Source organism: Manduca sexta, chromosome 11 (genome assembly GCF_014839805.1).
Source record: "Manduca sexta isolate Smith_Timp_Sample1 chromosome 11, JHU_Msex_v1.0, whole genome shotgun sequence".
Lineage (NCBI taxonomy): Eukaryota > Metazoa > Arthropoda > Insecta > Lepidoptera > Sphingidae > Manduca > Manduca sexta.
Window position 1 is genome coordinate 1,180,467 of NC_051125.1, and position 26,397 is coordinate 1,206,863.

The 26,397-nt window shown below is 39.6% G+C and overlaps 1 protein-coding gene across 1 annotated transcript; it reads right to left on the reverse strand.

The window, feature by feature from the left end:
• Nucleotides 1-1,652: 1,652 nt before the first annotated feature.
• LOC115454475 (anaphase-promoting complex subunit 1-like) lies at nucleotides 1,653-25,884 on the reverse strand. The gene is given in 25 exon segments (XM_037437668.1): nucleotides 1,653-3,843; nucleotides 5,849-6,266; nucleotides 7,562-7,704; nucleotides 10,004-10,109; nucleotides 10,496-10,629; nucleotides 10,918-11,034; nucleotides 11,109-11,310; nucleotides 12,384-12,507; nucleotides 13,250-13,387; nucleotides 13,818-14,111; nucleotides 14,644-14,823; nucleotides 15,505-15,667; nucleotides 15,923-16,127; nucleotides 17,123-17,275; nucleotides 17,872-18,028; nucleotides 18,475-18,666; nucleotides 19,243-19,390; nucleotides 20,512-21,243; nucleotides 21,484-21,653; nucleotides 22,020-22,197; nucleotides 22,684-24,032; nucleotides 24,185-24,511; nucleotides 25,142-25,262; nucleotides 25,264-25,344; nucleotides 25,739-25,884. Coding segments are annotated over 25 exon segments (6,288 nt in total). The 5' UTR covers nucleotides 25,763-25,884; the 3' UTR covers nucleotides 1,653-3,411.
• Between the last annotated feature and the right edge of the window lie 513 nt (nucleotides 25,885-26,397).

The window sequence follows — 26,397 nt, forward strand, 5'->3', positions numbered from 1 at the left end:
TTTAAAATTAAACTATTTTTCGGATTTTATCGCGGTTTTAATATTCTAGTTTTCTCCCGACGTTTCGAAGACTTTGCAGCCTTCGTGGTCACGGGGACTGGGGTGTTCGTCATCCGCAAAGTCAAAGTTACAATATCTACCTATAATATATAATAATAATAATATCAGCCCTGTATTATATACTTGCCCACTGCTGAGCACGGGCCTCCTCTACTACTGAGAGGGATTAGGCCTTAGTCCACCACGCTGGCCTAGTGCGGATTGGTAGACTTCACACACCTTCGAAATTCCTATAGAGAACTTCTCAGATGTGCAGATTTCCTCACGATGTTTTCCTTCACCGTTAAAGCGAACGATAAATTCACAAAGAATACACACATGATTTTTTAGAAAAGTCAGAGGTGTGTGCGCTTGGTATTTGAACCTGCGGACATTCGTCTTGGCAGTCCGTTCCACACCTAACTAGGCTATCGCCTAGTACAATATCTACCTACATTTTACAATTATACAACTTTTTAAATTTTTAGCTATTGGTGGTCCAATTGACGCAGAATGAGCTCAGTGTCTTGAAGTCCGTTCGTCGTTCTTTTAATAACGTCTTTCACAAGTCGACACGCTATATATTAACTACTCCAATCCATACAAAAGGTATCTAAGAAATCACTGATAACGATAAGACCCCCAATAATAATTTGATTTATTGTTTATTCGTTATATGTACTTAGTTTACGATGTACAATAAATTGTTTAATAAAGAATCATGACCATTTCAGGTGCAGCCTGGCATCATCAAATTTCTGATAAATTTAGTTATAAGTGTGCGGCAAAGTGACCCCGCTGCTCCTGATGGTAAGTGGAGTGGGGTCCAATAGAATGTCGACTGACGAGAGATGATTACCCCTCGACAGTCGACACAATTATGCCGGCCTGTTGGAACCGGATATGCACAGGCTAATCTCGGAACGCGACACTTACGTGGGCCACTATGGCGGGTTTTAACAGTTTGTGTACGGTGTTCGCTGTCCGGGCGCATATAAAATATATCCTATCACCAGCAAACCAGATGAAGCTATATACAATTACTCAGTGATGTACAAAATACCCTGTACAAAGTATCTGGAATACAAAATACTTTTAAATTAAGTATTTCAGATACCAGATACAAAATACTTTCGAGAAAGGTATTTGAAATACTAGATACAAAATAAGTATCTTATAAATACTTTTTAAAAATACAAGTACTTTTGTAAGAAAACAACATTTGAATTTAAATTTGTTTGTTATAGATCATCATTATAGATCACAAGAATAATTATTTTAATTTTAAGTTAGATTAAACAAAACCAGCTCTTCAAACATCTTATCACTCATTTTCCTTCGATGAGGCCGCATGATCATACCCCCATAAGAAAAAAGTCGTTCCACAGAGGCAGAGCTCGGCAAACAAGTGTATTTTAAAATTTATTTTTTTTATTGTAGTGTAAGTATTTAAGCTCTTTAGGCGTATGTCTTTATTATTAAGGTATTGCAATGTTTCTAAGTCAGCAGCGCTGGCAGGAGACCCCGTGTTTTCGCCACTTGCAATAGAGGAATCAGAATCCGCTAAAAAGATGTAATAAGATTCATCCTTTCACTTATTTAATATCAGATTCTTGTTTTTTCAGATCAATTTATTTTTTGTGTTTCAGTCAGTATAAGTTCTTTTACATATTCTTTACGCTCTTTTGGTACCCACTTCAAAAAAACGGATCGGATCGAAAGGAAGTATATAGTATAGAAACAGATAAAGTAGCTGAATAAAATAAAGCTTACGTTTCCATATTTACGATCTCCAATTTCACAAAAGTAAACGAAAAATAACTGATTTCAAATCAATCATAACTATTCATAACAGCCGGTGAAATTTGTAGAAAGAAAGAGTCGCTATCTATTAATTTTTCCTCAAGTATAGTGTCCAAGAACGGCTCGGTCAGTTCTACGCATTTATTTTATAAACGACACCAAATAATCTCTACTTTTTCTAAAGTATTTTATCAGAAAAAGTATTTATAAAATACTAAGATACTAAACAAAAGTATTTAAATACAAGATACAAAATCCTTTCTAAAAAAAGTATTTTAGATACAAGATGAAAATACGTATTTTGTATCTTGTATCTGTATTTCAAATACTTGTATCTTAGATAAGTCACATCACTGCAATTACTACACAAGTAAAAAACAGAGAAATAGTTTACTACTCTCAATAATTTTGCTCGCTGCAACATGTGTGGTCCTATATTTACTAAAAACAGTGGGTACAGATAAGCGAATAGTTTTAAATGGTTTAATATTACACGAATATGATATACTTTGGATAAATAAAAAAAAACATTGTATAGTTCGAAATGTGCAAAGTTCTACTAACTCTTATAATTTGTAATTCAATTGACAGTGTAGATAAATACTTAACTTTAATATAAAGTTAAAATGTTAGACAGTTAAGTCAAAACAACTACCATTTTAAAGCAAATAATAAATTACAGACTATAATGTGTAACTATCTATAGATACTGAATTGAGACTTAGGCACTATGATATCTTAACTAGTAGAATTACAGTAGAATTATGTAATGGTTTACACCAATGATTCCCAGAGTGGTCCAGGTAGACCCCCAGGGTCCACGGGAGACTCGACGTAGGTCTACGTTGGTGTGATCAAAAAATAGGGGTACACAATTCGTAAGCGAGGGTCCACGAACAGGGGGTCCTCCCGCACCAGCAAAATTTTGATAAGGGTCTATGATGAAAAATGGTTTGGTAACCTCTAGTTTACACGCTGAGCTCGGATTTAATAACAGAATTACTTTATACTTGTGATTAATACAATAATTTAATTAACTTATATTCTGAATCATAGTATGTAGTCACTGACAATAACAGTAAAATGTTTGAGCAGTTAAATTTATTTTTCACTGAGTTGTTTTTATGTTTTACAGGCGATATCTTTCAATTTTATTTACACAACAATTAGTATAATATTTATAACGTCTATATTATCCGTCCATCAACGTCGTTTCACGTTGTTTTACAAAGTTGCCAGCGTATCATATTGTGTAGCACTCCAATAATTACCAAGTAAATGTATAAACAGGATCATTTTACATAAAATTTTAGCACGACTCACTAAATACGATTATTGCTAAATATATTCTTATTATAGTGCTGTCTTTGTCAACTCTTAAGTGACAGAACCTGGTTTTAAATGTATTTAGTTAAGTTGTACAACCCAGCTTTAAATCTTAAAATTAACAGTGCATTTACAGAGTACTTAGTACAGAGTACTTTAGTTCACTTAGCCCTAGCACCAGTCATGGACACAGTCGAGCTTGCACCGCGACCGCGTGACGTAGCCGCGGGTCATACACCGCGATCATCTCACCAACGCCTCTATCTTGCTCACAGCCTCCACCGACAAATTGCTGTCCAGGCCCAGGAGACCTGACACGTCATCCCCTATGACATCCTTCAGGACGCCTCTAGGCAAGTCGTGGAACACTAAGAACGCAGTCAAGATCTTCTTTAACGTGTCATCGCATGAGTCAAACTTTCTGCTGCTCGGCAAGCCCAAATATTTCCGTAAGTACGGCGTCAGTTTCAGCTCCCAACTGTCAAGAATGTTTGACACTTTTTGCTTGATGGCAAGCGTGAACTCGCTCGATATTAACGGCTCGTTGTTGAGATCTTGTCCGTCGACTTTCATTTCGCTGTGAGCGCGTTTACTGTGGTTCTCTATCTGGGAGAGAAGTAGTTTAACTTGCCATATGTGATAAGTGGACGGATCCGTCTTCATTGTTTTGATTATCTGTCAAATAAGATGTTTATTACAATGTAATTTATATAAAATATAAGAACATTTTCAGTTTGGTTTAACGTAGAATAACATAAAGATATAATTTTTATCTATAGCTTAGGTAGTGGAATAGGGATGGATAGTTCCATTTAAATTTTATAATGTAGGTATTGTAAATAAACGGTTATTATGAAAACTCTGATAAATAATTGAATCGATCAACAGTGGCTCTATGAGTAATATTTTTTTGGATACTTTTTAAATATATCAAAAACTATCTAATTATATTTTATCTTTACAAGTCGTATCAACTAATTATTGAAAATAATCTTATCTTTAACCTCATACCATGTTTTGTGTATAATTTTGACATGTTATGTTTTTAGCTCAACACGACAAATTTATCGTACAGGGCCCTTATTCTGTATGGTAGTGTAAACGCGTAACGCGGCCGTGTCATGTTATCTTCGAGAAATGTGCGTGGTACGGTATTCTGTAAGCCAAATTTCTATAGTCCTAAACATGATGCGTTGTGTTCCGTGCTTGTTACGCACTGTTAAAATAACGTGCGGGATAGAGAAGGCCCCTGGACTTGACAAATAAAATTAACGAGAGTCTAAATATTATGGAGAATAACAGAAAGCGTCCTTCAACAGTTAGAACTATCTGCGTGCCTTTTTAGATATACCCGATAAAACTTGTTGAATTAATCTGGTTGAACCAGGCCGTCATAATTTTGTCGACTGGCGAGTGTTAATGATCTCTCGCCATCGGACGCTGTATGAACCCCACTCTTAGTATAAGATCACTGAGGTCAGTTTCTTGTCCCCGTAATTTTATTTTTTACTTTTTTGTTTTGTTAAACTACGACTAGATTTTTCTTGCTTGTGCAATTTAAACTAGTCCAGATTGAACAATATAGAGATCATGAATGAGTGTATACGTCTGTATGCATGTTGCTAGATCTACCAAGTGTTATCACTAGCCTTAAGCCTACGCGAGCTATCGTGATGCTCAATTAAGTAACAATCTTTCCAGGCATGCGCACACGCAATTTCGCGCTAAGTACGGTTCGTGCTAGCGTTTAGCGTTTTTATGTATCAGTGTAGCTACGCCTACTACTACGTGCAAATAAATACCTATATAGTGTGCTCAAATGTTTGCCGACTAATGTAGCCAGAGCTTTTGATGCATATAAAAACTTGCACGCTACATGCAACATCGATTTATTGAACTCAAACCATTGCAAAAAAAAAGAAAACATTTATAAACGACTGGCAGGCATTGAATAAAAACGTGCGCAAGCGCATCATTCCGAAACGTGTGATACAAAAATCCGATTTCGAGAACCGGAATTGTTATTTACAAATTGAATCTAGCAATAATCACGTAGAAGCCACTCATATAATCAATGCCAGTGAGAGGATTATCTAAAAATCGTTTTATCTAAAGTCGATTTCTTGTAGACTGATATTGTGGCTTAAGATCTAAATCGCCACACGTATCATTTCAAATTTGATTAAATTCAATAATTATGAACATTTCGGTAACCTGAACGTATTTATAAACTACACATTTTTATTATCAATTATAAATCATGTTTTTATTTATGTAAATATATATTTTTTTTTACTTTTTTTCGTCATTATGTCCTGCAATTTTATTTATATTTGTGAGGCATATATTATTTTTTCAACTATTCTTGTTACCACCGTCATATAGCAATGACAGAGCGTATAAGGTGCAAAAAAGATGAAGAGATTCAGCATGGAGTATACAGGTTGATTCGGTCAATCTTAAAGACTGTAACGTAGGTAAATCTGCCACTTCTTCTCGGTTCCTGCGAACGGACCTACGGGATCGAGTCGGTTCAGGAATCTATAGAAAAAATCTACCAGATTTTTATTTATACAGCCGCACCTCATAAGTCCACATAGACTGACAAGAGATGATCACCTCACGCCAGTCGGAACAATTATGCCGGCCTTTGAAACAGAATTTACACTTATCAACTCACCTTCAAAAACGTGGTCCATATAGGCAAAGCGCAGAGGATATCTTTGACCAGACACTCGTACGTCACCATGCTCAACGACTGCACGTATTCCTGCTCCTCCTTGCTGTACTTCCTGCACTGGCATTGCTTCTGCATCACCGGCTCGTTTTTAACACCCTTCCTTTTCTTCCCAATCACCAGACAATCGGCACAAATGTTTGTTCCAATCTCTTTGGCCAAGTAGTGTCGCACGAAGTTTCTAACTTTATCATCGTTGGTGAAGAGCTCAATGTTCTCCGGTGAGACTGACCAAGTGTTTGCTTTGTCTAGGGTGAGTGTTTGGGCCAATATCGAGAGGAACCCCTGAGGGTCGTCGAGGTATGAGAGGCATCCGGCGCGCTGCTTCACGTCGATGCACCAAGTGTACTCCAGGAATACTCTGGAACAATGTTAAGGTACAGTTGGAGTTTTAAAGCATAAGTTTAGTTCATTGTCAGCCTTAACACATTATTATAAAGTTCAATAACGTTTGGAGATTATTGTCAAGTTCAAGCATATAATATTCGATATGTTGCGTAGAACAGTTCCTATTTTTCTAATAGCTTATTACATTTCACCTTAATTTAGTACAATAGAGTATTTTAATCGTTATATTACAATATTATATACCTTATATGTAACTGATAAAGCATTAAATTCAGTTGCAATACGGAAAACTAAGCAATAAAATCAAAATTACAATTCGATAAACACCCCAATAGATAAACAACACGTGCGTTGTGTTTTAACAAGAATATCATCACGCTAATACCGAACGACAATATCAATAAAAATACAAAATCTCATGTCCATCAAAATCTTATTATCGATGATAGTCATATTTTCATGTAAAACTACTTATCGATAACGGCGGCTTAAATCCGCGATTTATGGCAACAAATACTTAGAAGGTGTTTTATATGAATAGTGATAGGTATTAGAACTTTATCGATAAAAAATAAGGATTAGAACAAGATAGTAGATCCCAAATTGTTTTGCATGCATCGTATGCCAGTTTTTTTTATTGCTTTGAATGATAAGACGAGCTTGTTCGCCTGATGGTAAGCGATGCGACCGTCCATTAATAGTAGAAACACCATCCAACACCTTGTATTTAAAATCATTGTTTGGTATTCCACTGCGTTCGTCATCCTGAGACGTGAGAAGTTAAGTCCTATTATATCCAGTCGTTACACTGGCTTCAATGTCCTTCTAACCGGAACACAACAGTAACTACACATTACTGCTTGGCGGCAGAAATTAACATTGCGGTGGTACCTACCCACGCGGACTTTCACATAAAGAGACCTACGACCAGTAAAGACTAATTCACCCCTGAATAGGAATTCAAGGGTGAATGCCGTACTGTTTATTTAAAATTAATGAGATATGTTCTGTTTTTAGGCTGCATACCACCAGCTTAACGATTACCAGTTCTGTACAAATTTAGGACTAGCAAGTTCTTGCAGCAATATATTGCGCAACGACTTCCAGAATCATTTTTACATCAGTGGCAATATTGAAATCATTTTATACATTTGCGACTCGCCTGCAAGATAAAAATTAGTCGAAGTCAGCATTTCCTGATTGTTTACATCGTATAATCACTTTTTGGAAGATAACTTCTTCAAGTTACTTCTGTTAATCTAAACCTCGCTTATAAGTAAACAATAACTTATAACTAAATCGCCATACTTCAACTGATCCCAATTGCGATCCCTCTGGAATGTGATGGGCCAGTAGCGCGGGTCGTTGATCTTCACCTCCCGCAGCGAGTCCAGCTCCGGGATGATGCAGGGCGCCTTCATCTGCCGCACCGCGCCTTCCAGGTCTACCACCTAAAGGGTAATTTATTTAATACGTGATGGCAATTTTTTTTTCTATACATTAATATTATCCTGAAATTGTTATCGTAAAACACAGGTGTCGTATGCATTTCTTTTTCAGGTGTCAAGGATCTGATACTTATGAACTTACTTTCGGTTACCATTCGTACCCTGCTCTAAATACCCTGGATATCAAATATTTTGGGGCGATGATCCATGCTTATTGTACATAACATCACGCATTTTATCCCCGAAGGGGTATGCAGAGGCGCAACTAGGGCACCCACTTTTCGCCAAGTATGTTCCGTCCCATGATGTGATAGGGGGCGAGCCTATCGCCATATCGGGCACAAATTCCAGACTCCGGGCTGCTTATTGTGGATGTCTTTTATTGGTAGATAAAGCAAATCGTTAGTTTCCGTTGTCCCTTAGTGGTGCAATGGGAGCAAATTAGTCGCACTTTAACCCAGTGGAAGACACCGGGAATGTTTTCGTTCCATGGTCCACCAACGGGGGATATATCGCAACGTTTTTTTCATTAACCATCAGTGGTGGACAAAATAGGGGAGCAAATGGAATAGACAAGTGACAACAGATGATACTGGATTATTATTTTTAATTTGATCGATCGAACTGTAGGTTAATTCATTATTAGAATTTTGTGGATTTTCTTATTTATTAGCTTAAGCGAAATGTAGGCAGCCGGGAGGGTCAAGTTAGTTGCGACACATACACGGACGGATGCGCACACGCTCGCTGCACGCTCTCCCCCGCGCCCGCCATTTGTCGTTATGTTGTTGCGCGTTACTGTGTAACGGTTATTCCGTTACTCATTACTCATTTATTTTATTATTTTGTATTAGGTATACATTATATAATAATAATTATTTTTTTTATTAACGATAAAAGAATGTCAAGCGCATCGGCTAAAAGGTCTGGGAGCATGCGCCGAAAGGCAGGGATTTCACCCCCGCGCCCGGACGAGGGGAATGCGTTCGGGCAAGCGTCATTAGGAGGAATCGAATAAAACGCGATCGAACTATATTTGCAAATTATAAAATTACTGAACATAATATCTAAAGACTACAGCCTTGTGTACCCCGAATTGGGTGAGTGTTTATACTATTTAATAAGCAATGTAAATATCTAGTTTTTATATTGCGCAACTGTGATGTGAGCTAATGTAAATAATTTAATATCGCTATGATTAAATGTTATTCCATTTGGAATTAGCTACTACTACCTTTATTAACTCGGGCTTGATTGGTATACGGTCACTGCATGTAAAGGATTGGGATGTCTTGTGGAAATAAACGTATGAATGTACATTTACATAGCTTGAGTACCCAGCTACGACCGCCATTTTGACAACTGTCTTATTTAATTAACAATACGAATAATTAATGTTAACCTAATCGTGTGTATGTTGACTGCCTCATCTCAGATACTATTAATTGCATGAACACCACGAGGTTCTTGGGTTCGCTTTTTGCAACTGCATGAGTGTGGCAGTCAAACAGCAACAAACATTATTTGAGACACTGAAAATTGGATTCTCAGGGTTCACCCGCTTGCTTAGCGCTCTGCCCTACTGCCTGCTACTAGCGTCGGTCACACCGGGTCCAGTCGTGTTCCACGGGAGTGGTTGCATGACCCTTTTGCCTGCTGCAGTTTACCTATGGGTGCTACCTACTGCTTGCTGCTGTAGCAAGAGGAGTGTACGCTACTGCACTCAGCGCCGCGCACCAGGAACCCAAGGCCAGTGTATTCAATCGGTGGAGAATGTGTTTTGGACAATGGATGTTCTAATACCCCGACCCCTTATAGAATAAGTACCTTATATAATATTTTGTTTACCTTTATTACATATTTTGTTAGCTTTCCCTTGCCTTTTTATTTCTTTAGCTCCCATTAACCAGATAAGGTGGGCAGGGCAACGGGGAGTGTGACAACTGGGCATCCAGTTTTTTTTTGTATCGTGTTTGTTACAATATAGTCGTTGTCTCGGTGCGTTGTTTCCGTATTTAACCAGCCTCGAAAATCATCTACACTAAAGTAATTTTAACTGTGTAATTAATCATAGTCGCCTCCATTTCGAAAACACCACAGTTAACGTAGCTGATATATTCTATCAATGTTTACCATGTATTTGATTGGATACAGTACAAACCTTGCTAGATCGGTATATTCCCACGTATTCTAGATGCAGTCAGTATAAACACAGTAAAGCAGGTCGGCATAATTCTGGCAACCGTTTAACGACACAATATTTGTACTAAGTTATATTTGGTAGTTTAATGTAATTACTCACCTGTATATGCGCATAACATAGCTTCCCCGTGTCCAGGTCTCGAGGCAGTATTAACCTGGGTTCTACGGCCAGCACGTACAGATGCCGGAACGCTTGTAAGTGATATCTGCAATAGATAAAATTATAATGAAAGAATTATGTGGACATTTTGGTACTGTTGATTGCAAGGCTCATAGGCGTTAGTCTTATTATGAATTGTCTTGGTGTTAATGTACGCCTTAGATACTCGGGTGAAAAATTATGACGTATAATATTTTGTAAATGTAAATAACAAAAATGAGTCAAATACCCTTTTATTAGACACTTAAGCGAGATTTAGATTGATTTTTACTGTGAAAATAATCACGATAACTTAACTTTTATTTTAACGCACGCAAGACTTGCGGCGATGGCATTTATAAAACTATTGAAATATTGCTCTAGTGTTATCTAAATGTTTATTGCTCCAAGTATTTGTTAGTGTAGATTATACACAATACAGCCGTGCAGTACCTGTTGTCCTCGCTGTGTGTGGGGAACTTGGGGAAGAAGGCGGCCAGCAGCGCCGCCACCGCCGCCGACCCGCGGCTCAGCGTCGCCCGTCCGCCGCCCAGGAACAGCAGACCGATCGCGCTCGCCACCGCCATCTGCACACGCGCCGGGGTCACACCGACAACTTACTGACTCTGAGCTGATACTGAGTCATTTTTAAGATGAAAAAACCCAGTCACAATTATATTGGCACTTTCGATGTAGTGTGTGTGTAATGTTTAGCGTAGTGTATAGTGTAGTGTGTAGTGTAGCGTGTAGTGTTTTGTATGTAGTATGTAGCGTAGCATGCAGTGCATAGTGTATAGTATGTATCATAGTGTCTAGTACGTAGTATGTAAAGTATAGCGTAACGTGTAGTGTGTAATGCGTGGTGTGCAGCGTACCTGTCCCCCGTGCGTGAGTGCGTGCGGGTGCGCGGCGGCGGCGCCGGGCGCGGCCAGGCGCGCGCGCACGCGCCGGCACACGCGCAGCACCGACACGTCGCCGCGCCCGCACATGATCTGCACCACAATATACACAATGTTTTAGACTGAATGCCTCGCGGCAGGTGACGTGCAGGCGTGTGGTGGCGCACCATGGCGGCGGCGAGCAGGCACACGCAGAGACAGGTCTCGAGCGTGGAGCGGCCGGCGAGGTCGGCGAGCGGGCGCGCGGCGAGCGTGGCGAAGGCGCAGGCGCGCTGCAGCACGGCGTCGCGCGCGTCCTCGTCGCCCGAGCCCGCGAACCGCAGCCCCAGCGCGAAGCACGCGCCCGCCACTATGTTGCAGTACGCCTGGCTGTACACGGACATTGCCTTTGTTTTCATTGTGATTTTAAAAGTGAAATCCTATTAATATTATAATGCGAAAGTTTATAACGATGGATGTGTAGATAGACTAGTTTTTGCTCGCGGCTTCGCTCGCGTGAAAAAGTTTTCTGGGATAAAACTCCCACTATATAACGTACAACATATATAAACTATATAACATGTTGAGTGTGTGAGTGTGTGAGTGTGTACTGAGTGGCGCGAAAATTATCGATGCCACACGGGGTGAGTCGGGATGATTGCCATCACACGTGTAGTTTTATTTTTAATCAATAATGATTTTTAAAGTGTAATTTTCGGTACTTGTTTTTTCATTGATTCGTGTACTATAAGTGGAGTATACCAACTTTACGGAGATGCTTGTAACAACATATTTAATTATTTAGATACTAACATGTTGCAGGTTATTTTAGACGCATAAAAAGAATAAAGGACCGTGTAAAAAAATAACATAATATATTTGTACATGAATGTTGTTGCGAAGCGCGGAGTATTCGTTGCTCGGCCACGGTGAGTTTAAGGTCACGCGCCGCTTTTTGGTTGAGAGGACGACCTCTAAGTACATTCTACAATTTAGGTTTAGGTTAGGTTAGGTTTTTTTTTGGGGAACTGCCGTGGTTATCACCGGGGGTACCCTGCTAATGGTGTACAAGCGGTCCCCGGCTTAGCACAGCAGTCCCATGATGAGTTGGTGGGCCCTACCGCTATCACTGGAGGCGCCAGCTGAAGGTTCGCTGGCAGCCTGCAGCTACACGGTCTTAGGGCCCGGGAGGAAGAAGGGAGGTGATAGAGGGATGGAAGAGAGAGGAAGGAGTAGGAGTTAATAGGATAGTTGGAAGGGAAAGGGAGGGGAAATGTTCAGGAACCCTTATAGACCTCACTGTGAAGTTAGCAACCATGAGATATACACACGAGCTGTGCGCCTAGGGTCGCGACAAATGTGCCTCCATGCATGGGCGTGCATTTGGTGTGGAGACCAAGCGCACAAGAATTGTCTTGGGGAGGCATTCTACAATTAGCATTGACCATATAAACATCACTCACTTCATAGCTTCGTAGTCGACGTTGTCCTCTGTGGGCTTGGTGAAGATGTAAGGCTTTATTGTCTCTGGCACTTGGTCGTCGATCCACTCCTCGCTCGCTTCTATACTGTCCCATAGCACTAGACCTAAATACAAATAATACTTTAGTTAACACAGACCGAAATTGTTCTGTAAGGTCTTACGATTTACCGTAATTATAAAGCACTAGCTTTTGCCTGCGGCTAGGCTCGCGTGATTAAGTTTTTTCGGGATAAATGTTTTACGGGAATAAAAAGTAGTTTATAACACTCAGGATTATGTAGCTTCCTATTAGAGAAAAAAAAAAAAAATCGTTTTAGTAGTTTCTGAGATAAGAGCATTCAAACACACTCTTCAGCTTTATATGTAAGTATAGATTAGATGAATCGCTCTTTTCGGTGGATGGTCAAATAGTAGCACAACAAAAACTTAAATGAATAAATATTTTGTGATATACTATGTATTAAATAAATATAGCGGCACCTCATCATATTCCGTGAGACATTAATACCGCCAGTTTGTACCAGAGCCCATGGATGTCTATCATACACAATTAGACAAACTCCCTTATTCATAGACGTTATTTATCTAAGGACGGAGCATATCTGTGATAACAAGTCTGATTCTCAGCTATCTATATCTGACTGCTTGTTGTTTGTTCAACTTTGTTTATCTGACAGCCAACTAGATTCAAGTTGTATCTCAATATAAGCCAATCACAACGGCTCTATGTCTACGCACTGAGAAACAGACTTGTTATCGCAGCAATGCTCCGTTCTTAGATAAATAACGTCTATGAATAAGGGGGAAAGATTACAGTGGAGCAGCACTACAGTTGACATATCCTACCTCTAGCGATAATCCTCAGCATCAGCAGGTCAGGTCGCACATAGTCCAGCTCGTAGGCAGTGGTGACCCTGATGCTGTGGGCGTTAAAAAACTGCTGATGCTGGTGGTGCGAGATGTGAATCCAACCAATGGTGGTCGCTATTCGTTAAGATATATATGGACATGATTTAGGTAAAATCCGCCATAGTGGTTCATGTAAATATGGCATTTATTTTATTACTAGGTGTCGTTTATGGCTCTGACCGGTTTAAGACTTCTGTGTTATGAAAGTCCCTAAACGACTGTACCAACTGACTCATAGCGCCGTCTGAACGACGTTAGTGCTATCTATTTAGATAAGACAAAACAATTATTTTTTAAGGGAGAAAGTTATTGGGATAAAAAGTTTGAGTTAATTTATAACATTGTATATACTATATACGTGTGCCAAATATTATGTAAATCAGTTAATTTTTTTTTTAATTTACTCCTAATAAAAGTTCAAAAATTGACATTTATTCACAATAATAAGAGAAAAACAAGCAGCAATCCATACGTCTATAATATTGAGCAAAGTATTAGGAGGCACATTTTTCGTACGCGGGGAACAACGGGAAGACTGAACCCTTCCCCTGAAGGTACCAGGGCGGGTCAATGAATGTAAGAGTGAAGTCCACGAGGAAGGAGATAGTAAGGTGCGGGTGTGCGTACGCGCGCGCGGCGGCAGGCCGGAGCCGCACATGTAGGTGCGCAGGCGCCGCAGCAGGCGCGGCGGCAGGCGCGCGGCCGCGCCCGCGCCCACCAGCCCCCAGCGCCAGCCCCGCCGCCAGCGCGTACGACTCGCGCTCCACCCACGTCTCCGCCTCCACGCCCGCCGGCTTGCCTGCCACGACACGCAACACACATCATTATTTATGCTTCTTGAACCTGATTAAACAATTAGCCTTCCACCCGTCGATATAATAAAACAGTAAAAAACGATTATAACAACTTGATGAGACCACCTAATGTGGACGCTATATCCGATAGTTGTTATAAACGATACTCATTAAATTATATATTTATTTGGACTACCATTTAATCGTAGTAACTAGTGTCTACTATATACAGAATCTACAATTCATTAGTACTATATATTATAAAAAAGCACTGCTCCTGCAAATAAATAACCAATAGTTAAACTTAATGACGCTTTCATAAAAAATAGTATCCTCTATTTAAATCTAATCTAACATAGAGTTTTAACAAGTAATACGCATCAAACGCGATGCTATGATACTGTGTAAAATATATATCAACGTACCAATACCAACGTACAAACCACATACCAATTTTACAATAAATTATAAATAAAAAAATGGCGGACATTTTTCGCCAACATTACACTCTAAATCTGTCACTGGGTGGTCACTCACCAATCTCGTTGAGCAACACCTGCGCGTAGTGCAGGTTGGCGGTGCCCTGGTATATGAGCCCCACGCCGAGCAGCGCCGCCACCAGGATGTTCTGCTGGATGTCCAGCTCGATGGAGGTGGGCGGCAGCAGCGGCTCCAGGTGAATGCTCATCATCTTCGTCGCTTGCACGTCCATTGTACCTGCAAGAGAAGAATATTGGAAACATCATCATAATTGTTCACTGCTGAACATAGCTCGCCCAAAAATGACATTGTCATGCTTGTTCATAATTTTAGTTATTTTTATGAATACAAGTTTTTTTTTTATTGCCTACGATTGTAAGCGAGCTAACGGCTCTCCTAATGGTCATTGTCATCTACGGACATCGGAAATGCCACGACCAGTGCCAACCTACAATTTAAAAAAGTATTGTCTATCTGTAATATGTTGTATTGACCTGAAGTTAGTTACTTTATCATCATCACTGTCAATCAACGTCTGTGAACACGCTTGGGTCTATATTCACGATCGATTCGAACTATTGAAATCGTGTATTAAAATCGGCCTAAGTTTCTAAATGGCGCCGCTTGTAACTTACTTCAGATTGGTGAAGTTATGAAGAGCGTATTTTTTTTTAAAGTAGAAGGGTCCAGCGTGTCTGTGGGTTAACCTGATACTAATTTAACACCGTTAACATTAATTATATAATCTGTAGCAGATATCATAAAGTATTTAATGCTTCCTACTGAATAATGCTTCCAACAGACTCGACTAGCATAGCTTAGCTTCACTAATCGGTGTAAAAAATGCATGTAAAAAGTGCCGATACTTCCTTTACAAGATTTATTGTCGGGATAACTTCGGAAAAAATATATTTTCACCTCTATAAGTAGCTGCAAGTCCCAAAAGCAGTCCTACACTGATCATCTCGTGGCACTTGACCAGGTATTCGTAGATGTTCATGAAGGGCATGTCGCGGAGATGTCCGTTGAGGCCGAGCGCCATGAGGAAGCCGGCATGCTCGATCGACATCTCCGCTGTGCCCTGTGAGACAATATTCATATTTAATTAAAATAGTATTTTAGCGGCGTAAATGTAGACACCGTTCGGAAGGGAAAGATTTCCAGCCAGGCAGGGTTAATAACAATGTGTTAATTTAGGACATTGTCTACTTGTGTGTCAAATTTAATTCATATGTTCCTGCAGTTATTTCTAATTAACATTAAGATGTTTTGACAGACATGCATTGCAATATAAGTGTGAAATGAGAAGTAAGCCAGTGAGATGTGTGGAGCTGACCGCGGGCCGGTTGTAGAGCAGCCAGGCGGCGTGCGGCGGCACGAGCGCGAGCCCGGCGGCGGCGCCGTTGTGGAAGCTCGGCCACGCCGCCGCGCCGCCTGCCCCACTCCGCGCGCTCCCCTCCGCGCCGCGCGCCCACGCCTGCAGCCGCGGACACGCGCCCGCGCCCGCCGCGCCCGCCGCCGCGCGCAGCGTCACCATGCCTCTGCAAACATTTACTTAATATATGGGGCATTCCACGTGAAGCGGGCACGCAAAAAAATTCAATGACTCAGATTTTCGTAATAGTTGATTATGTTATACCTGTACGTCGATGTCGATCCAGATACAAAATATTTTTAAAGTATAAAGTCTGCTTAGCGAGTTAAAGGACTTTAAAGTTTTGACTGGCCGGCTGGTATACGCCACTTCGAATCCCATTAACAAGTTTTTAAATGTTACAATAAAATAAATAAAACAATGAAATAAATACTTCATTTAATGAGCTTTTATTGTATTTTTGGAAATAAAAAAAAAAAATTTTTCTTTGAAAAAAACGTCACGCCGTCATGCGTGAACGGCTGGACCGATTTCGCAATTGATTTTTGTTGTTGTGTTTGTTATTGCCAGAAGGTGCTTATGAAACAAAAAATTAAATGAATTGTGCGGAAAATTAGAAAATTTAAGAAAACTTAACAAAAATATTAATTTTATATAAGTGTGAATTGTTTGTAATAACTGTCAGCGATTGACAGAATGCGCAGTGCAAATTCATAGTTAAGACGGGACAACCTCTCTCAGGTCAACTAGTTATTATATGCTTATTTATTTAATTATGATTTTTTATTCCATTTTCTCTTATATCCATCCCATGGTTGTCTGCAAAAGATTGCCTTGTGCGATAAGACCGCCATTTGTACTTTTTTATCTTTTCTTTTGTACTTTTTCTCTTTTCTTGTACTATTATTTATGTCTCTGATTGACAATAAAGTATCATCATGATCATCCACAACTCTAGACAGGTATAGGTTTCTCTCAGATCATACCACCTTTTTCTGGTCCCGAGCCAATCGCATCCAGGTTCGACCCGCAATTCTTACAATATCGTTCACCCGTCTTACTGCTGGACGGCACACGCTACGCTTGCCTTGTCTTGGCAACAATCAGCGCTTTACTCAATAAATATGATATATGCACCTAACTATTAAATTATTATCTCACCTAGCTATAGGCAACGCCATAGTCCTAGTTCCCACGGCATACATGTACTTCTCCTGCTCCTCTATGAAGTCATGGTCTGACACCTCCGGCCGCTGCGTCAAGTTCATTACCACCGGCTTCGAAGACTGCAGGAGATTTATCACCTCCGTCATTCTGTCAAGGAATTACAATGATTTACGAATAATATAATAATAACAGCTCTGTAATATACACTGCCCACTACAGAGCACCAACCTCCAATGCTACTTAGGGTTTTAAACATTAGTCCGTCACCTAGCCTCGTCCAAATTAGTAAATATAGCATAGCTTTGGAATTCTTTTAGAGTTCTCAGGTATGTATGTTTCCTCACGATGCTTTCTTTCCTCGTTAAAACCGCCGATAATTAATATAAACAATACACACATAAATTCGAAAAGTTAAAGGTGTGCGTCTTGGATTTTGAACATACGGACATCTGCCTTGACAGACCGAGGTATATAGCATACTAAAAGTAAAATTTTGCCATATTTAAAATTCTGTCTAAAGCATGCAAGGGCTGACTTGCTGTTAAAACACTATACATGACTATGAAAATGAAATGTTCAATTATATTTATTTGGAGAGGTGTAAGAGCAGTGTAACAATTTTGAAAATATTTCATTGAAACATTAATCAAAGAATAATTCTCAATTGACAGTTTTTCCAAAAAAAAACTTTAAGTTCTCAAAAGTATAATGATTGATTATTATATTTGACCCTAAGTCCTCACCTATGATCCCTGGGGTACAGCAGTCGCAGCAGCTTGGTGTTGAGGATCTCCATGCCGGTGCTGGTGTCGTCTTCAGCTTTGCTCTGCGACGCCTCCTCTCTTGGGTTCTCTATAAGCGTGTATGGGGTTTCTTTCTCCATCGACTCCTGGGCTAGAGCTGGATAAACAGGATACATCAGACAACATTCAATATTGTTACAAGGAGATCTTAAATCAAATTACGAGGCCTCCTAGTTTTAGAATACCGTTACTAAAATGTTATCTAGGTTTGCTCAAGGTGTTCGACAAGTCATAAAAATCTGTCCCTTGACATCGAGCCTGAGCCTCCCTGAGCTTTGACAGTATACATTTTAATCAGCTAATTAATAGATCTGAAGAACTTTTCGATCTTATGTTGTAAATGTCAAACAAAAAACTTCCTACATTTATTAAATGAAATTGCTAAACATTGCTTAGTAAAAACACTTTTGGTATACAAATGCATTACGAGATAAGAAAGCAGTTCACCTGAAGGCAAACAATACCACAAACACTAGTTACTGGTGTAACAGGTGTAAATTCGGTGGTCCGAAAGCCAAATACAATAAAAGAAACCATACATACACTCCATGTAATCGGACGTAGACTTGATGCTCTCAGCGATTTCCGCCTGCAGCGCCAGGTCTTCGCGCATCACCAGGTTGTACGCTTCCACGGGCCAGTCCACGGGCGGCTCGGCCTTGCAGCGGCTGAATATCGTGAGCAGGAGCAACCCTATGGCCGGGGGGAGGTTGTCCACGTCCCGGGGGGTCATGCCTGTGGAGGATGTGATGAGTGAAATATCATTGATTTGAGAAAATTTTATATATATTTTATGTTTCTGGATCTTGCACATAATATGAGGCGAAAATCACAGTTTTTTACATGAAATATATCATTGGTGCAACTGTAAATGGTTTTAAGGTCGTAGATGTTGTATGAAGTACACTGGGTGGACTAGAGACCAGTGGCGAATGGTGACATTTTTCGAAGGGAACCCCATACATTATATACCTACGTACTAACACGCGTCAATGCGGCGTGCAAATCATCCTAATGATCATTTAATTTTACATAAATTACGAAAGGGAAGCCGGTAGGAATCGGGTTATATGTACCCTTCACTATTGCTAGAAACTGATGTTATTTGTGACTTCATTTCTGTCAGTGTCATCAAGTGCCTATATTTTTATAGGTAGAAATAAAAGCGTGGGAAGTGTCAATTTGCCCGCAATAGTATTTTGTTAGCACCAATTATAATTATTTGTTTGACATGTTCATAGATTTAATTTGAGAAACTAAATATTGGGATCGTTCTAAAAATTGAATTGGAGTGTTAGTGAGTGTACTGACCGATGTCGCAGAGCGCCTGCACGGCCTGGCAGTGTGCGGGCGCGTGCGCGGCGCGCGGCGCGCGCGGCGTGCTGGCGGCGCACTGCCAGGCGCGGCGGCACACGCGCCACACGCCCGCGCACGCGCCCACGCCCACCAGCGGCAACACCTGCACCACACATGACATGACATTAGCATTCTGCGACAGTCATTTCTAACTTTTTACTCATAAGTGTCAAATGTGTCTGTACGTTTAGTTGTATCTAATGTATGTGTTGTTATTTATTTATTGGTTAAAATAATATTTCCATGCGTGATGTCGACTTATCATATACATGTTGTAGATCACTAACATTTGGGGAAAACATCAATTCAATACGAGGGAAAAAAAAAGAGAATTAACTGTCACTCAAGAACTGTCTTAACGTAGTGGTTATATTCTCTATGGAACTGTCAAATCCCCTTCGTTTATCTTCTCCCATTAACAAAAGTCTTCATCATAAAAACATTCAACTTTAATACCCAGATTAATACCTCAGTAATCTGCAATCTGTAACAACGTGACATTGGCGGAATAGCTTCATAATCAAGCTCGTCGCCAGTAATCAAAGAAGAAGAAGAAGAAGCATTCTGCGACGATTGATCTAAACAATGCGACGCTTGTCGGGTATCGTCTTACGTTCAAAGAATTATATAATTCTTAAGTCAAACAGTAAAAATTTTACCCCTGTGACCTAAAAACGGGAGCCTTCGGTTTTCACATAAAAGTATCAAATATTAATAACACAATTCTTTCCATACCGTTAAAATTTTAGGTTTATCTTTATATTACATTCGAAATCATCAGACACACAAAGCTTATTGCAGAACATAGGCCTTCCTTAAAAATTTCCACATCATTAAGAGCGGAGCATCAATAAAAAATTTAGCAAAAACGAGGAAAATGTATTTCTTTTAGGAGTTTCTGTTGCGTACTGTGCGTAAACGGTTATAGTTACGCAACGAACATGTATGGTGTAATTATTCCTCTTCAAAAGTTCTAAAAAAATATACATAATATTATAAAACAAATTCCCCTGCTGTATCTCTCTGCCTGTCTGAATTTACATAATCAAAACTAACAAACGGATTTCGATGAAATTAGGTATGGAGATAGTTTGAGACCCATGAAAGGATTTAGGCTACTTTATATCTCGGGAAAATATATAGCAGGACTTTTATCCCGGAACACTCTATTACGCAGGCGAAACCACAAGCAAAAGCTAGTTATATTATATTCAAAGAACTTACCTCAATAAGATCCTTGGACATATTATTAACATCGGTCAAATAGGGATAGTATCCAACGTCAACGTCCTTCAGCATGGAGTTTAAGTAGCTAAATATATTTGGTGGCTCTCTACTGAAGTACGTGGGTTCAGACAACTTCTCCAATACACCATCAGTCATCTGAGACTCATAATCATCGTAATCCAAACAGAACTCAGTCGGAAAGTCCAGCCAGTAGTGGTTCACATAGCTTTCCAACTTCAAATCTTTCGATAGTTGATACAAAAATATCGATAAAGGCTTCAAATCATCGAACAATAACGTGTTCAATTTAATCTCTTCGTACACTAAATGGAAAGAGAACAACACGTGTAATATGTACGGGAATAGTAATGCATTAGTGTTAAACTGTGCTGGCTTGTCAGTATCGATATTTTTCTCGATGTATCGATGTTTGTTATCGATGTTTACTGTAGGCAAGTTGAGAATGTTTGCTAGGGAGTTGCCGATCGCCTTATGCAGTTTGGAGTTGAGGAGGTATTCCCAGTCGTCTGACGTTCCGTCGCTGGAGGTCCGTTGCTTCTTGCTGACCACTTCCACTTCACCTTGGTCGTCGTTGTTGGTGCTGTGCAGGCGCTCCACATCGTACCCGATGAGAGAGAACAAAAGATTTGTGAACATTGACCATTCCTGCTCAGGAGTGAGATCCTGCGTGCCGGGCGCGTTGCGAACTCCATACCACTTTATTATAACCTGAAATTAAATACATTTAATTGTGATAATCGAATGTGTAGCTTTATAATGTATTGTGGGACAAATGGGAATTTTTGAAGTTACAAATGATCCCAAAAATCTCATTTTTAAAGCTTAGAAAGACAGAGCTAATGATCAGTCACCATCAGCTGACTACAGGGTTCATTTTCCATTTTACTTTTTTGACCAAATATTGCTACAATGAGTAAGTACCCAAATGTGATGATAATTGTTTCTTACCTGCATAGTGACGTCCTTGGGGAGTATTGCTGTGAGGGCAGTGTGACAGCGAGTCACCAGCGTGGAGCGGGACAGTGCAGGGAGAGATATACGGTACATGAGGTTCGAGTCGAACTGCAGCGTGAGTCGCGACCCGGCCGCGTCCAACAGACCAGTCAGACCTGACGGAACTGGACAATAGTTCGATTAGTAAGTTGTGTAGGGTGTTGGAATTTTGCTTATTCTTAACTACAGCTTGCACAGTGTTTACTTCTTTTTATTTTAGTTACTTTTTTTAATATTTGTTTTTTCTCTACAAGATTTATATAGTCTGGCAAAGGTTAACATACTGTGTGAATGTCTCCAAATTATATTGTGCTTAATTTGTTGCGCTTAAGTCACTTTTATTTTAAATGATGTGCATGTTGAGTTTTCCTAACTTATATGGCTTACATAGTTATAATATTTAAATTATTGTAATCGTAGTGTTAAGTCTGCTGGAAAACCTAATAAATAAATGTGTAGGTGGTGAGTGGTGAGTGGTGAGTGAGGCTGACCCACGGCGTCCTTGTGTCGCATGCGGTCGTGCGCGAGGCTGGGCACGGGCGACAGCAGGTGCAGCGCGGAGTCGTCGAGGGCGGCGCGCGCGGCGTGGTCGTGCGCCGGCAGCACGCTGCTGCGGCGCGGGAACGGCGCCGGCGACAGCAGCCGCGCCAGCACGCCGCACACGTGCACCTGCGCGCAACCACTCTACACTACGCTTTACGTTCTTTAAATACATATCGTCTGTCCATTTTACGGACGTGGGCGTTAATATCTGCGACACAGTTACCCAACTAATGCATATATTTTAGAACATTGTATTTTTTTAAAAAACTATTATTTATTCCAAATAAAGATTTATTATTATTATTATTATATATTAAACATGAATCAAGTCACGGAGATAAATAGGCAACTCAAAGATAACTACTATAATTTATACTTATATTTAAACCAACTGAGTCAAAATATACAAATGATACACTTAGTAGTCTACAACACCACAATGTTTGAACAACATTACATCTAACTGAAATTACATTCTCCTAATAATCATCAGTATGTTACTTACATGCTGCACAGATGTTGATGGTTACCAGAATATGATGAATCTAATAAGGCTACCTAACATATTCTGTACTTTAAGCAAATTTTATTGTAATAGTACATTCAACATACCTTCCCAACTACACAATTCCCAGACTGGAGTATAATATTCCCAGATTCATCAATCAATGCTATCATCTTCAAATGATCCAACACTACCGCATCCTTAGCTAGCACCGTTGAAACTGTACCAACTATCAAATTGATCTTAGAATTATGCCCTTGAGAATGAGATTTCTGAAGCCTCAGTATCTGCAGTTTGCTCACTCCAGCCACCCTCACTATGAAGCATAGATAATCGTGACCAACCAGGTCTGTGTGGAGGAATGTCTTTGTATCATTTGGAGTGTCCAACGGATCCCTTTTGATCACCATGGTGTCTGTCCAGATATGATCTAGGCATATATCAGGGTATAGAGGGAGAGTTGGCGGCGTCTGAGGTAGAGTGTTAGCCATCATGGAGGTACAGGATGCCTGACCAATGGATGCGTGCGGAGACATCCCTTGCTGGTGGAATAAGTTGGCCATGGGACTGTTCAGTCTAGACCGGGACGCTGTTGGGGTATTAGGAGCTCTCCTAGACTGAAAAGGACTTCCTAAGCCAGTCCAATTTGTTGTGTTCCGATGACTGTGCATAGGACTTCCTATATAGTCATATGATTGGCTGAAAACTGTGGTTGTCGAGTTCATATTAGGACACATAGCTAAACACTCATCTCGCGTCGCTTTTCGTATCTTCCACAGGGAATGTGTGCCCAGTTTCCAATCATACAGTAAAATAATACTTGGATTTGCATTCACATAAATAATCTGAACATCTCCATCATTATAATACTGAAGTCCAAGTGCTGGCGATTTTATTAATATCGGAATGACTTCGTCTAATGGATGGGTTAGACTAAAACATGTCGGTAATGGTATATCATGGTCATAACCCGACACAGACTCGGCCCGTAACTTAGCACTCATGTTAAACAGATTTGTTTTGGACTTCGAAAAAGTACTGTTGTGAGATTCATTCAATTTCATAAACGAATTATGTATAGAATTCTGTAGTATTGGAGTGGCTTCTTTCTCCAAGAATAGACCATATTTCATAGGCCATACCTTCTTCACTTGAAATGGTATGTTGGTTATATATTCCTGGCCGTCTTTGGCGAACACTCTCATACATTTACTATCCACTAGTACTATCGAAGGCATTGTCTCAGTTCGAATATGCTCTGTAGTATCTTCTATTTTTATATTCTTTTTTACATCTCCTATTTGAGAGTTCAAAGCGTCAATGAGCATAGTGTTGTTGACGTCGACTTGGAAATTGCAGAAGGTGGCGTGTTTTATCGGGTTCTCTAATGTGTAGCAGCTTATTGTTTCTCTTTGTTCAGAGTTTGCGAGTTTTGTAGCTGGTGTTGAGAGTAAACCTGTAATGTTAACCTTTAATTATTATTTTTCACTGAATGACTAGTTTCAATATGACATATACATTATTAATAGAATAATTTATTAATAGGAATATATTATTTTCTTAGCTATGCAGAAAGTATCTATTTATTGTTAATGATCATAACATTACCTTTCGACCATACAGCAGTACATCCTTTGACATACAACTCTTCCTCATAAGAACTATCAGTCTTTGGATTGAACGGTTTATTCCTTGATATCTTCCGTGATGAATTTAGATTGAATTTCTTGGACAAGTTACTGGAACTGTTAGCGCTACCTCCTCTGGATGGTCCTGCAGAGTTAATTCCATCTCCATCTAGCTTCTTCATGCTAGACAACAATTCCGACTTGATGGAAATATTGAAGTCATGCTTGAGACGGCTTGGTGGCCGGAATGATTCTGAATTGTAGTCATATTTAGAGCTTTTGTTCTGTGGTTCTTCGTCCTCCACATCTGAAAACAGGAAGCAATTATGAAGTAATGTACAATTTTATCCTGATGGACAGATGTTACAAAAAACAAAATATATAAACAAAAGATTATCATAAGTATAGATTATGAAAAACATGAATAAATATTCAATTTTCAAATTGAAATTATGAGCTTATTCTCATATTTACTACTGCATATTCACGTTTCTTATGTCTGGAACCACTCCACAAGATCGCTATTTCATTCTTGCTGTAGAGGACCTTGCCGCATTCCCCATCCACCAACCCTTCTAATAGTTCAGGCCCGCATGCTGACTAATACAGTAATGGCAACATTGTTAGTTTGTTATGACTATGCCCATCCATAATCATTGTCTCGTCCTCTCCCAGTAACCCTCTTGAGCTGAGGTTTATAATCAGTTATTGGGTTGCCCTCAAGATGATCGCTTCATTTTTAAGGGTTGCGAGTACCTAAAGTACTCACCCAAAAGGGCAGTGCGTTTGTATAATCTGGTCCTTGACAGGATAACGAACATAGAATCATGTTAAAAAAAAGAAATATTCCTAAAAAGTGAAAGCAGGATAGACCTTTTGTCATCAATATTAAATTCACTAATAAAAAAATTATATCAAACCATCTAAAACCACTCACCCTCAAAACTCCTGTAATAAACCTCCCTTATGCACCACCACTCCTCCTCCTCTTCCCTGGCCTCCAGCAGGCTCTCATCCTTAATGGCGAAGTTGGTCAACTTGTAGAGCAACGAGTTCTCCCATCACTGAAGAATTATGACCTCTGCCGTAGACCTGACCCGGGTGCTTCTCTAGCACGGTCCTGCCGTGCGGGATGAACTCCTGGAGTGTGGTTAATTTATTTATTGCATATATCGTATTCTTCATTTGTCAAAACATTATAATTGAGAAACATGTGTGGGGGTGTAGACCACCCCTGATGATATTATATAATGGTCAATGTAGAACTTTAAAAATTTACACTAAAATAGGTTAGTTACTTACATTTCGTAACAATAATAAAGACCTACATTTCAAACACTTAGGTTAGGTTGTAATTGTTTTTAAAGATTATAACAGTGTTTATGAACTAAAATTAATATCGCATTGCAAAAACAGAAGATATTCGCTTTTCAGGCTAATTTATCGCGGTTTAACTACCTCAATTTGAGTAGATCGCTAGTTTTTATAATTTTATGGAACTGAACTATATTTCTGCCAAAAGTATTGTACTTACCAGCGGCTCAGATGCGGCTATCATTGTATCTTCATCCAGATTTGAAACAATATGTATTTATCGCGACAAGGTGAGCACAAAATATTTCAACAATTAATATTATTGTTTTACAAACCAAACATCGGCTTGCGGAAATTTAAAACTGTTTGACAACTGTTGACAATTTAGTGATGCGACTCGAACCTTGTTTTTTCTCGAGTCCTACGAGTGAATTTGTGAAACTCGTACTCGTTCGCTCTTTTTGTACTCGAGTTACCGAGTCAACTCGGCGAAACGAGTTGATTTTTCTGTTGAAGTTGATTCACAATTTTATTTTACTTATTTTTTGTTAAAATAGTAATAATATGTCACACACAATTGGCACGCCTAATGTTGAGTAGGACATAAAGGAGGCGGTACATTTGTCCGGGACATGACGTCAAAATGTAAGAGTGGCTCAAAATTATATATTGTACTACTTCAAATTTTATGTCGCGGCAGTCGCGTTACTTATTCTCCGTCTCTGGTAAACTGTAGGACGAAGACAACGAGGTAGAGAACCGCATGCTACAAATTGCAATAGGACGTTATTTTACAATGGACATTACATTACGGCGTTTCGAGGTCGCGAGCGAGGGAAATATTTTGAGGGTTAACATTACAAAATACTGTAAGATACG